General features: G+C 40.3%; 1 protein-coding gene across 3 annotated transcripts; it reads left to right on the top strand.

Moving 5' to 3' along the window:
* The first annotated feature begins 425 nt into the window (after positions 1–425).
* Positions 426–11750, top strand: zdhhc16b (zinc finger DHHC-type palmitoyltransferase 16b). 3 transcript variants are annotated; one of them, XM_023262101.3, is made up of 10 exons: positions 426–577; positions 5100–5404; positions 5494–5688; positions 6367–6455; positions 6544–6572; positions 6699–6832; positions 7770–7855; positions 7958–8081; positions 8555–8625; positions 9488–11750. In XM_023262101.3, exons 2-10 carry the CDS (start codon positions 5129–5131, stop codon positions 9588–9590), a joined length of 1107 nt encoding a protein of 368 aa, XP_023117869.1. In that variant the 5' UTR covers positions 426–577; positions 5100–5128; the 3' UTR covers positions 9591–11750. The 3 variants fall into 3 exon arrangements, with proteins under 3 accessions (XP_023117869.1, XP_035800268.1, XP_054860333.1); XM_035944375.2 differs by having other exon boundaries at positions 433–577; positions 5104–5404; XM_055004358.1 differs by lacking the exon at positions 426–577 and having other exon boundaries at positions 625–5404.
* The last annotated feature ends 233 nt before the right edge of the window (positions 11751–11983 follow it).

The following is an 11983-nucleotide window of genomic DNA, read 5'->3' on the forward strand; positions in this document are numbered from 1 at the left end:
ACACCGTTTTTGTTGTCATATTAGCGTTTTGTTACATATTTGTTGTTGTCACATTAAGAAATCCACAGTGAATATATAATAAGGTGTCGTTTTAACATTTGAGACAACGACAGAGTGACATGAAGGGCATTTTAATGAACTAACGTTGCACAATATAACTTCATTTCCCAGAATACCTAGCGCGCTTTAACTTTCACAGCAGAAAAGAGAGCGAGGAGAAGAGGTGCCACTTTGGATCAATATTTTGACTACTGAATGGATTTTCAGGAAGTTTCCGTTATTTTAAGGGGTTATGGAGTTACCCTTGCTGGGGCAGTTGTTGACACCCGCTGCCACATGGTGATTAAAATTTCACTCAAAATATTTCACTGCCGAATTTGCGCCAGAGACGTGTTATTTGTGGTGTTTATTGTCTCATCTGTCTAATAAACGATCTTCGTGAGGGAGGTTGTATATTGAACCGCTCAGTGCCGTCGGTCTGCTTCTGCAGCAGTCAGCGGAGACGTTAAACCTTGAGCCCGACCTCAACATGACCTGATCGGGCAGCTGCAGCTCTCCGCCCCGTTCTCCTGACCAGGTAAAGTCTGTCGGTGTCCGGTTTGACCCGAGGCGGTGTTTTGGTTTTAATTATGAGCCCTGAACACTGGTGTTTGGAGGCAGCTAACCGTTAGCCGGCTAGCGTTAAAGCATATTGTAGCTAAATGGAGGAATTATTTAATGCTGTTGTCATAATTGGATATTTTAAGAGGTGGTAGTATAATTCAGTCAGTTTCAGCTATTTCCACGAGGACAACTGATATATTATTTTGTCTCAGTTGTCTGTAGACGTGTTCTGCCATCATATGGACAAAGGTGTTTGATCCTCTGACTGATGTTTGTACAGCTAATAACGCCATTTACCAGAGACAGATATCAATACCTTCTTTACTGATTCAGTATTACCAGTAGAAACAACACCAGGATGCTGTGTTTCTGTTGCTGTCACATGGTACATAATCCAAACTGCAGGGTGGATGATATGGTCTGGGATTAATGAATGGCATATGACAACATGAGCACTACATGGTGGCATCCTGTGTTCATTTTACTCAGCTAGGGATGTAGGCTTGAAAAAAAAAATACACAATTTCACTGCAACGTGTGTTGTAAGACGGAAAAATTAACGATTTTAAATAGTTTGGGGTTCTAGGGATTTTTCAGAGCAAATGCCAATAAGTTGCCTTAGGAGTGCCTCATTATAAATACAGATATTTAAAAAAACAGATGTTCTCTGGATCCAAAGACAGGGCTGGGCAATATAAGTGAAGAGTTTATTCTGATAAAATTGTAAATTTCAGTCAATGTCAGTAATTACTGATCATTTTGATCATCATTATTTACTCTTTTTTTTAAATAAAGACATTAAATTTGAATTTAAACATCTTTTTGTGAATATAACCTCTTTATCAGGTTACACAGGTTGTAACTTTAATGTTAACACAATCAAAAACACTTACATTTACACACAAATTAAATCAAATAAGTGTAAAGGGATGATCTCTCCTTGATGCATATTAAATATAGAATGCAAGCAAAAAAAGAGAGTCAGTGGTTATAAGATGATAATAAGACTGTGAACCCTTTGTTTGTCTGTTGTCATTCTAGATTTCTTCAGAGTTTCTTCCACAGTTTAAACTCATGCATGATTCTAGGCAGACCATAAACATCGATGGTTGTCCGTCTCACTGTGTTTGCTCTGTGATGGACCGGTGATATGGCCTCTTTCCAGCCCCTGCTCAGATTGAACTCAGAATTTTTTTCTCTCTGATAAACAGCTGAAATCTTAATACACTCGGGTGAAAACCAAAAAATGCCAAGAAAACAAAGAAATCCGAGAAGCTGGAAGTAGTTGGTGTCTGCCATTATTGCTAGGAAATGACCAAGGTAGTTGAAGATTTTATTTGTTGATGGACTAATTGTTGAAATTACTAATTATTTCAGCTCTGCACTGTTCTCCGGATGCTTCTGGGAGATAAAAAGGAAAATTAATTAACATCTTGCACTTTTGAGCAGTAATAAAATTGGTTGGAGCTGTTTTCCTTGTTGTTAATGTCTCATCACAGCCTCCCTAACATGCAGTAAGTGTGAACTCACATTCAGAGCAGACACTGCATGAATATGTCAAGTAACAGAAATAAATGGTCACGAATGACAATCCAATAAAACAGCAGCTGTAGTAAAGGTCAGAATAGCTGTTAACGTTAAGCTAAATATATGTAGATTCTGATGCACAGTTTGCTGCAGTTTATTACTTTGTAGCTGAAGGAACAGAGATTATAAAAACCTTTTACTGCTGCAGTCCAACAGCTTCACAGTCTGGTTAGATCAATCAGCAACTGTGCAGCTCCGTCAAAGTCACTGAAATGACTCAAAACAAAAGGACTAAACAGAGAGCTGGTGCTAATGATTATCCTCAGATGTCTGTAAATGGGGAAATAACTGACAACTGCTGTATAGAGCGTACAATACTGACAGATTTTAATGGCAAAATCTGGCTGTCCAGAGTGACTTATGGCTTTAGACGGCTTCCCTAAAGTCTCAGTAGCAGCCAAAATCCAAAGTATTTACTCTGTTACATAAATACAAGAGGAAATGAGTGAAGACGCATCATGCAAATACTTGCTGTAGTTTTCAATAGATGACAAAATAGTGATAAATATCCCCTCACTTGTCTAGTGGATTTGTTCCGTGTCTAAATGTGAAAATTGCCAGCCGCTTCCTCCTCTGCTGTGACCCAAAGGGACCGAGACACTGCAGAGGAAGAGGACAGACTAAAGCTTATTACAGAGACACTCTCAGGGATCTGCCTTTCTTCTAAGTCCAGATTTAGGACAGCGAGTTGCCATAGAGACAGCAGTGCCATGCTGTGGGGCACTCTTGTGTTTCTTATGTCTGCCAGGTACAGAACATGGAAATTAATTTAATGACTTTCAACACCTCGTTTAGTCAGTCAGCAGCCTGTTGAGTTGAGCTTTAAGGTCTTACATGTATGGAAGCCCATTTCCGCCTGCAATAGGAAACATACGAAATATTTGGAATGACAAAAATAAACTGAATTATGTGATACTGAGATAAAATTGTGACACTGATGGGATTTACAAACCAGCAGGGACTCTGGTTTGTTTACTCCCTCGGTTTGATTCCTTTGGGAACTCAGTAGTCACACCAGGTACAGACCAAAGCTATCCCAGTGAGAATGGAGTTGATTCAAACCAATTCTACATTGCATTGTTTTTGCCGGGTTTTTTTTACAAGTCCACCTAATATCTGTTGATGTTGCATTGATGGCATGGAAAACTACAATTTTTTTAAGATCAAAATTCACTGATTTTTATTGAGAAATTGATGTGAAATCTGCTCTAGTGTCATCTTCAAACTTACCATTAAATTAACTTGAATTTTAAATAAAAGTAATTTGAATGTGTAGTAATACAGGGGTCCTCAGTTTATTCGTCATTAGGTCAGAACTAGTTACATGGAACTAGCTGACAAGCGAAGCGGACGAATACGTTGGTTTTGTTTGCATTCGCCGGTTGTACGCCACCTTGGATTGTGCTACATTTGCTAACTTTTAGCCCTTCATTGTGGCTCCCAAGCATAAGCCAGACTCTGATGGCAGTGCTTCGAAGAAAAGGAAAGCCATCTCCGTGGAACTGCATGAAAGTCATTGGTATTCATGACTTTTCCGAAGAACTGATCAATATCGTGATGCTCATAACAGCTTTGTTTACATTTTTGCCAGAGTTCCGACTTAGGGCGAAAATCGACTTACGTCGGGCCGTAGGAACGGAACTCCGACGTAAATCGAGGACCCCCTGTACACCTGCAGATATATCTTAGTAGATGCATAAAATTAGTTGGCAACTTTTCCTAAACTGATTTATTGTTTTTTTAAAAGTGGAGAAAGAGCAAAACCAATCTTTGATATGAGCATCTTAAATATGAAGATGATTTTCTTTGTATTTTTTGAGTCATAAATAAATATCTTTGCTTATTTAATTATTGGTTGGAGAAATCAAGAAGTCAATGAAAGATGTTTCTGTGGGCTCTCAGGAATTGTGAATGAACGTTTTTACACATGTTCTACATTTTGTAGACAAAATGGTTAAGTGGTAAACCAACAAAGGCATTGTCATAATCAATTCCAAAATGATCTTTAGTTTGACGTTTTTAACATGTTGTTCTCGCTTGTTTTTTTCTTGGCAAAAATGGGCATCCATATGTGTGTAGAGCAATTATACTAATGTAATGTTGAATTAATGTGATCATAATTTATTAATGTTATGCATTTTAATGAAGATAGAATTAAAAAACAGGCATCTTTTCAGCTTTGATAGAAGTGCTACAATTTCTTTTCAGACAATCACAAATTTCCAATAGTACAGAACAAAACAATGAGCAATTATAGACGTCATTTTACAGCAGATCTCAGTTGTAGCTAAAAGTGAACAAAGATGGCCTTACTTTTACTGTCTACTAAAAGTCCCTGATTAGCATCTCTCAGTATTAATGCCATTCTATTTTGGGGAACCTGAACAAGTCTTATCTTTGTAACCCATACTCACTTTCATGAAATGATGCCTCAGGATCAGGTATCCACTTTATTTCCTTCTTAAGACATTCATCCCGTTGCATTTCCCTCTTATAGGGTTACCACTCTGCATCTCCCCTGCTGCTTTCGAAGAGGTTTTTGGCCTGCAGATCTGGATTTGGTGTGAATTATTAACAGGAGAAGTGTATTTGTAGGGGCTGATGGGCGTAGCTCATTACCTGATAGCTCCTGTCCTTGTTGGCTTTGATGGACATATGTCACTGTACTTCAATGGCTGTAGTGTTATCGAGGAAAGGGAACACTTTCTAAGAGCAGAAGTCCCTTGTGCTGCCTCTTCTCTCGTATCAAAGCCGTCTAGTCTCAGCACTCTGACTTCTCCAGAAGGAGGTGGACGCGACGATGGAAACCTCAGCGGGCATCAGGCTGCGCTACGAGGAGCTTCTGTTTTACGCAGCCTGTGTTTGTAACTGCTGGTCTGTGTGTCTGTGTGTTTGTGTGTGTCTGGAAGGCAGAGTGTTTAGGAGGGGAGGCGGCCTCATGCGTATGGGCAGCAACTGGAGGTGGCAGCTCTCCCGGGCCATGCGACTCGCAATGCGCTGGTGCCGGTTGTGCCGCCTGCAGAGGGGAGGCCGAGGAGGCGGCGGCGGCAGCAAACCGTTGATCAGCGGCAGGTTGTTGGAGCTGTGGAGTTACAGCAAACTGCTGCTCCAGTCGCTTTATTACAACAGCCTCACCAACTCAGACACTCTGCTGGACTGTGCGTTCGAACCCGTCTACTGGATCGTGGATAACGTGACTCGCTGGTTTGGAGTGGTCAGTTCTCTTCGGTCCTCTTTTATTTCTACGCTCCTCACTACTTTCCTGACCCTCACCCCTCTTTTCTCTCTCCCTCTCTCTGTCAGGTGTTTGTCTCTCTCGTGACGCTGCTGACGTCCTCAGTTGTGGTCATCGTCTACCTGTTTGTCCTACCCACAATCCTCAGCACTTACCCTGTGCACTGGATAGTCTGGCACCTCTGCTGCGGCCACTGGCTTCTCATCATGGTGGTCTTCCATTACTACAAGGCCACCACCACCTCACCGGGACACCCACCAAAGGTACCAAACTCCTCACAGCAAGACTGGTGTTGTGTGTGTGACGTCTTCTGTGGCGTGTGAGCTTGAAACAATTTTTTCCATTGTTGTGATACAATAATGTGGGTATTTCATGAAGTAACAAGTCAGTATTTTCTGTTGTAAACTAATTTGAAGGACTCGGAAACACCCCCACAATTTAATCAATTGTTCCTTGTATAATGTCGAATGGGTAAGTCCTGATAAGTCCGCAACAGTCAATTTGTAGTAGGATCACAATCATGTGATCGTCAGCAGGCAGCTGACGATCACATGATTGTTCACTTGTTGTCATAGTTACAGTGACGCCATGCCACTATCTCGCAATGATACAGAAATCTTTAACAAATCCCTGGATCTAGACTATAAGCCACATTGCTGCCAAAATCTAATAAGGTGGTCCTTGTGTCATTTCTGACCTTCCCTGGAAATTTCATCCAAATCCGTTATTCCATTTTTGAGTAATGTTGCACACAGATGGAATAACAGACGGGCACACAAACATACGGTGATCATCACAATCAGTGCATAATATGGGCTCTTTAAATCTACAGTTTGTGGCTATGTCCATTTCCTTTTTGAAGCCTTGTGGTTAGTCTGACTTCTGTTCTTCCAGTAAGGTTATGATATATTCTCTTTATTGATGCATTTTGTTTATTTCAGGACAAAATTCACATCCCCTCCGTGTCCATCTGTAAAAAATGTATCACACCAAAACCACCAAGGACGCACCACTGTAGCATCTGCAATGTGTAAGATCATCAGATTATTCAACTTTTGGCAAATCAAATGAGTTTACCATCCTTTTAACTCATCGTGATGATGTTTGTTTTGTTACAGGTGTGTTTTGAAGATGGACCATCACTGTCGTATCCTTGTAATCAATAACAAACCAAGAGGAGAATGACAATGAATGTTAATTTTGTTTTGCCTTTTAAGTGTTGTGCTTTGTGATGTTCCACTTGTCATACATGTTGAACTGAACACGTTTCCAGCCTGGTTGAACAACTGCGTGGGCCATTTCAACCATCGCTACTTCTACTCCTTCTGCATCTACATGACTCTGGGCTGCATCTACTGCAGCATCAGCAGCAGGGACCTGTTTCTGGATGCCTACAATGCCATAGAGGTGAGGCTGCAAAGAGAGATTTTTGTCCTTAACCTCTAGGCTACTGCCAGTTTAGATGCATTTAACCAGATTAATGAACACTTTCCATGATGCTCGTCTAGGTGTTGCCAATGATACCACTCTGCCCAGTTAAGATGAGGAGCTATGATGAAATGTTGCAGCACCTGTCAGACATAGCAAGAAGGCAGAATTTGAGCTCAGGTGGCACATGACAGACGAAACGGGAAACCTGAAAACGATCCATCTTCGCCCTCTGCTCTCATATTTACCTCTGATTAAGTGCCCCAGCTGGTAAACAAACAACACTTGGCATTGAATACCAATTAGGTTTAAAGTTTGGATGACGTCTGTGTTCAAAGATGACCAAGTACGAACAGGACCGAGCTTGTTAAACTTGTAACTTACTTATATTGTATGGAATGTTTTGATGCTGAGCTAAAATGGGCTGGAAAAGCAAAGAGCTTAAGCATCTGTAAGATACATCTGTGAGTGAAATAATGTTACATATATTTTTTCTATTATTTTTAGGAATGGCATGATCAAGCTGTTTACCCCCGATTTTATCCAAATCATTTAATATTTAGTATATGCTGATACTGAATCTCAATCTGATACCATTTTTCAAGAATTTCAAGCAAAATTCGCTGGATTTTGGTTGATTTTTTTGTGAATGTTCTTAAAGAAATATTTTTTTAACATTTTTTTTTCACCCAAAAATGTTCGAAAATTTCCCAAAAATGTTGAAAATGTGGACATCAGAAGTTTCACTGTAAATATATATTTTTTTCCACATTTTCAAACGTTACAATGGGTCAATATTGACCCGCAGGACAACACGAGGGTTAAACCTGATCTGTGACATCACCTGGGGACATCTGTGAATTTATTTTTACAACATTTGACACCAGACTGACAATGTATTTCCTGTCCCCTTTAGTCTTACTACCAGACTCCTCCTCCCGACTTCACCTTCAGAGAAACCACTGCTCATAAGAGCGTCATCTTCCTCTGGGTGCTGACCAGGTGAGCAACACTTCACCACTCATATCTCCCTGTTTCATAAAGTGGATACCGTCACACAGACAGCTCAGGTTGTAACATTTCCTCACCTCCTCGTCCCTGCAGCTCGGTGGCAGTAGCTCTGGGAGGACTCACCTTGTGGCACAGTATGCTCATCAGCAGAGGAGAGACCAGCGTGGAGCGACACATCAACCGCAAAGAGGTCAAAAGACTGAGGGAGAAGGGCAAAGTAAGTATACCCTTGTACAAAATCAGATGAAATACAGCAGTATGCGTTCTACATGGTATGTGCATACCTACTGTTTGGGCCTTTAGTACCATCTTAATAGTTATACCAGTGTTCTTGCACCATGCCCAAGAAAGACAAACTGCTGAAGGCAGGCTGGGTGCAGCTCCAAATTGGTGAAATATTCAGAGAAAACCCACACATGCACAGGGAGAACATGCAAACTCCATGCAGAAAGATCCCAGGATGGCAGGTTACGAACCGGGCATCATGGTGAAAGGGCTAACCACTAAGCCACTGTGCAGCCCAGTAGTGTTTTATACATTATTGTTTTGTGTACTTGCATCATCCCAAATGTTTTCAACGATTTTATAATCGGTCAGTGTGGTCATGTCCCTTTCACCTGCTGTAAAGTATTTGAGATAATTATTTAGACAATGCAACAATTTCTGTTAGTTTCTTCTCTTCCATTGCAGGTGTTCAGGAATCCATACAATCATGGTAAAATGAACAACTTGAAGTTGCTGTTTGGTGTGGAGAAAAGAAGGTGAGTTCAGCCACTGCTTCAGATCTGAGAGCTTCCTGAATTATCCCACCTCGAGATAGATAAAGAAAAGTCAGAACCTTGACGATTCTTAAGCTTCATTTGGAAAAAGAACAGAGTCTGATTTAACAGGCTGGATGATGTGCTGAACAGAAAAGTCGAACATCTGTGAAGCTTGTTAGATGTCCGTGTAAAGCAGTAATCATCTGTTCTGTTACCTGCTATAAGAATTAAACCCACATCTTATAGTTTAAGAGGCTAATTCCACAGTTCAGTGCTACATAATTCTTTTCACAAGTTTTCAACAGTTATTTGCTGATGTGTTTAGATAGAGAAAAAATGTCTTTGCGTGGACTTTAAAATAAAGAGTTTTTAGACTTTTTCAAAACACAATTCAAAAGGAACTGTTCAGCAGTTCTGGGAAATTGGCATATTTCATTTTTCTTACTGGGCCTGACTGATGGAACCAGGTTAAGTGTTTAGATCAGATCCCTGCCAGTCGTTGGTCATAAAGACTTTTTTTTTAAAAGAACATCAACAACTGATGATGGCTGTTGCCCAGAGTGCCAATTCCCTCTACACTAGATATAAATAGAGCGATCAGGTGGTCACCATCTTTCAGGGAAGGACATGGCACAGCTGGAGTCGTTACCGCATTTGTCCTTTTCTTACTAACCTGTCATTCACGAGACAACTGACCGTTTGTCTACTGTATTTATTGATGGTTTATGCTCCTTAATGCCTGTCAATGACTAGAACATCTGTCTTTATGTGAGGTTTGTCCATGTAAAATGATCATAATGAAGCTGTGTAAAATGAATTGTTTGCAGCCACATTTCAGCCCATTTGTTCTTCTGCTCTTCAGTCACTGGTTCACTCGGGTCCTGTTACCCTCCAGCCATCTTCCCAGTGGAGACGGCATCATGTGGGACTGTACCTTCACCAGGAGAGACCCCATGGCCATCTGACTTGCAGGGTTTAATTCCTCTACCACATCAAAAACCTTAAAGCTGCACTTCCACTACAAGCAACGTGGCCGATGTGTCACTCGTCGCTGAACTCTGAGTGCAGCAGCGAGAATCTGGTTCATCTGCTGCTACAATCATGAGACGAGGAAAAGAAGGCGTGTTGTTACACAAATCAGGAGCACACGGAAAGGACTACTGATTCAACTTTTTAAGATCACTCTTTCACCTGTCAGCCTTGTTCAGGAGGTCTAACCTAAGACTGCAGTGCTGCTGACTGATTGGATTAGCAGGTGCTGCTGGTCAGCATCCTCCTCCAGCATAAACCCAACCATCAGTCAAGACTCAACTGTGAATTGTACATTACTTGGACTAAAAACCAACACAACAGACTCTTTCTTACAAGTGTGCGAGATGGATGGATGGAAGCACTGTGACGTGCAGGCACAGCTTATTAAAGGTGTTTGTGTTGCATTTTTCAAACATCAAATCAGCACATTGTAAACTTAAACATGATTGGTAGCTGCCATCTTACTCCAACTGTGCTGTTAATGTGAACAAATTAAGACTATATTTCCCTGAAACTGCTTGTTTCTTTTATTCGAATAGTTTTCTGTGTTTGCCTAGAGGTGTTTTACACTGCCTGTCCAAAAAAAAAGTCACACACTCTAATATTTCATTGGACTGCCTTTAGCTCTGAGAACGACACACATTCACCGTGACATCATTTCTATAAGCTTCTGCAAAGTCACAGCTTTTATTTCTGTCCAGAGTTGCATTCATTTTCTACCAAGATCTTATATTAATGATGGGAGAGTCGGACTGCTGTGCAAAGTCTTCTCCAGCTCATCCCAAAGATTCTCAATGTTGCTGAAGTCTGGACTCTGTGGAGGTCAGTCCATGTATGAAAATGATGTCTCATGCTCCCTGATCCACTCATTCTCAATGTGAGCCCCATGAATCCTACAAATTTTTTTTGGACAGGAAGTGTATTTTCCATTTGGAAACAGATTTATCCCGTTAACCTTCGTTTCCACTATCAGAGCAGCACTCTGTTCTTAATTCATGTTGTGAAACAGTTCAGCAGATTTCCCTTTAAATGTGACTTCTTGGTGAGAGACATAAAAGAAAGACTGGCGGTCTTTTCAGAGAAGCTCTCCTGTGTTTACACTGTTGTAATGTGCCAGCATGAATGTGCTCATGATTCACTGATGATAAAAGTGCAGAACACAGCACCAATAACTACTGTACTGATCACGGACTCAGTGACAGATCTTGCCTGTTTATTCAAAAGGTCTTTAAGCTTTCATTGTATAGTTTGTCTATAATAACTGTTTATGTGTCTTAAAATCATGAGATGAAAACATATTCTCAATATTATTTTTGGATTTGTTTGATAGGTGTCCTGTGATTATTTAAATAATTCTCAAACATGTTGTTTTGATGTTTACACCTACAGTTAAACTGTGTTTTGAAAGCATGTGATGATGAGATTGATTGGAAAAACTGGTCTGAGCTTTTGTTCTGGTGCCAAAGAGCGAAAAACCAAGAGTTTGATTCACTTTTCTTCAGTTTCTGACTTGAATCTTTTGCTTGCTTAACAGTTTAAAGGTGGAGTGAACTAGTGGAGTCAGTAGTGGAACAATGTTGTGTGAATCGGTTTGAGACCCTTAGTTTGTTTTCTATTTACAGAGCCAGAGTTGTGTACTAACACCAGATTTTTACCTACACTGAACAGACAGCTATCTGGATGAGATACTCACTGAATCTGACAAAGTGTATTAATAATATTAACAATAGAATCACAGACTCCACCTTTTTAAAAAACAAACAAACTGCATAACACCCAGTTTCTCATCTTTGACATTTCATTTTTGGATGCTGGTGAAGAAGTTGTGTGCCTTGTGTGGATCTTCAGCCTTGAAATTGAGCCTCTTTAAATGAGTCAATAAGGCACTGTGAAATATAATTCCTATTTTTTTTAACTCCCTTTAAGATTTTTTACTGCAACGTGTTCATATCAGTGACTTCATTATGGACGAGTTGGATGTGTAGTTGCCATAGAAACATGACATCCACCTATGACATCATTTGTAATCAACAGGAGCTGTGCTCTGGTTTGAATTTTCTTTTTGAAATAAAACATTTTTTTGCAATTTCTTATTTAACGTGTTTCCATTTTTACTCTGCCAAGAAGCGGCGGAGTTATGTTATGATCAACATCTGTCCATCTGTGCACACCATTACTCAAAAACAGTAACGGATTTGGATGAAATTTTCAAGGAAGGTCAGAAATGACACAAGGACCAACTGATTAGATTTTAGCAGTGATGCGGCTTATAATCTGGATCCACGGATTTATTAAAGATTTCTTTATCATTGCGAGATAGCAGCAC

Source organism: Amphiprion ocellaris, chromosome 18 (genome assembly GCF_022539595.1).
Source record: "Amphiprion ocellaris isolate individual 3 ecotype Okinawa chromosome 18, ASM2253959v1, whole genome shotgun sequence".
In the NCBI taxonomy this organism is placed as follows: Eukaryota; Metazoa; Chordata; class Actinopteri; family Pomacentridae; genus Amphiprion; species Amphiprion ocellaris.

Excerpts from the sequence above, each read along its gene's own strand:
- zdhhc16b (XM_055004358.1), top strand. The coding sequence starts at position 4,991 with ATGGAAACCTCAGCGGGCATCAGGCTGCGCTACGAGGAGCTTCTGTTT. Across the intron at positions 6,833-7,769 it reads ATGCCTACAATGCCATAGAG|TCTTACTACCAGACTCCTCC; the intron begins GTGAGGCTGCAA and ends TGTCCCCTTTAG. Across the intron at positions 7,856-7,957 it reads TTCCTCTGGGTGCTGACCAG|CTCGGTGGCAGTAGCTCTGG; the intron begins GTGAGCAACACT and ends TCGTCCCTGCAG.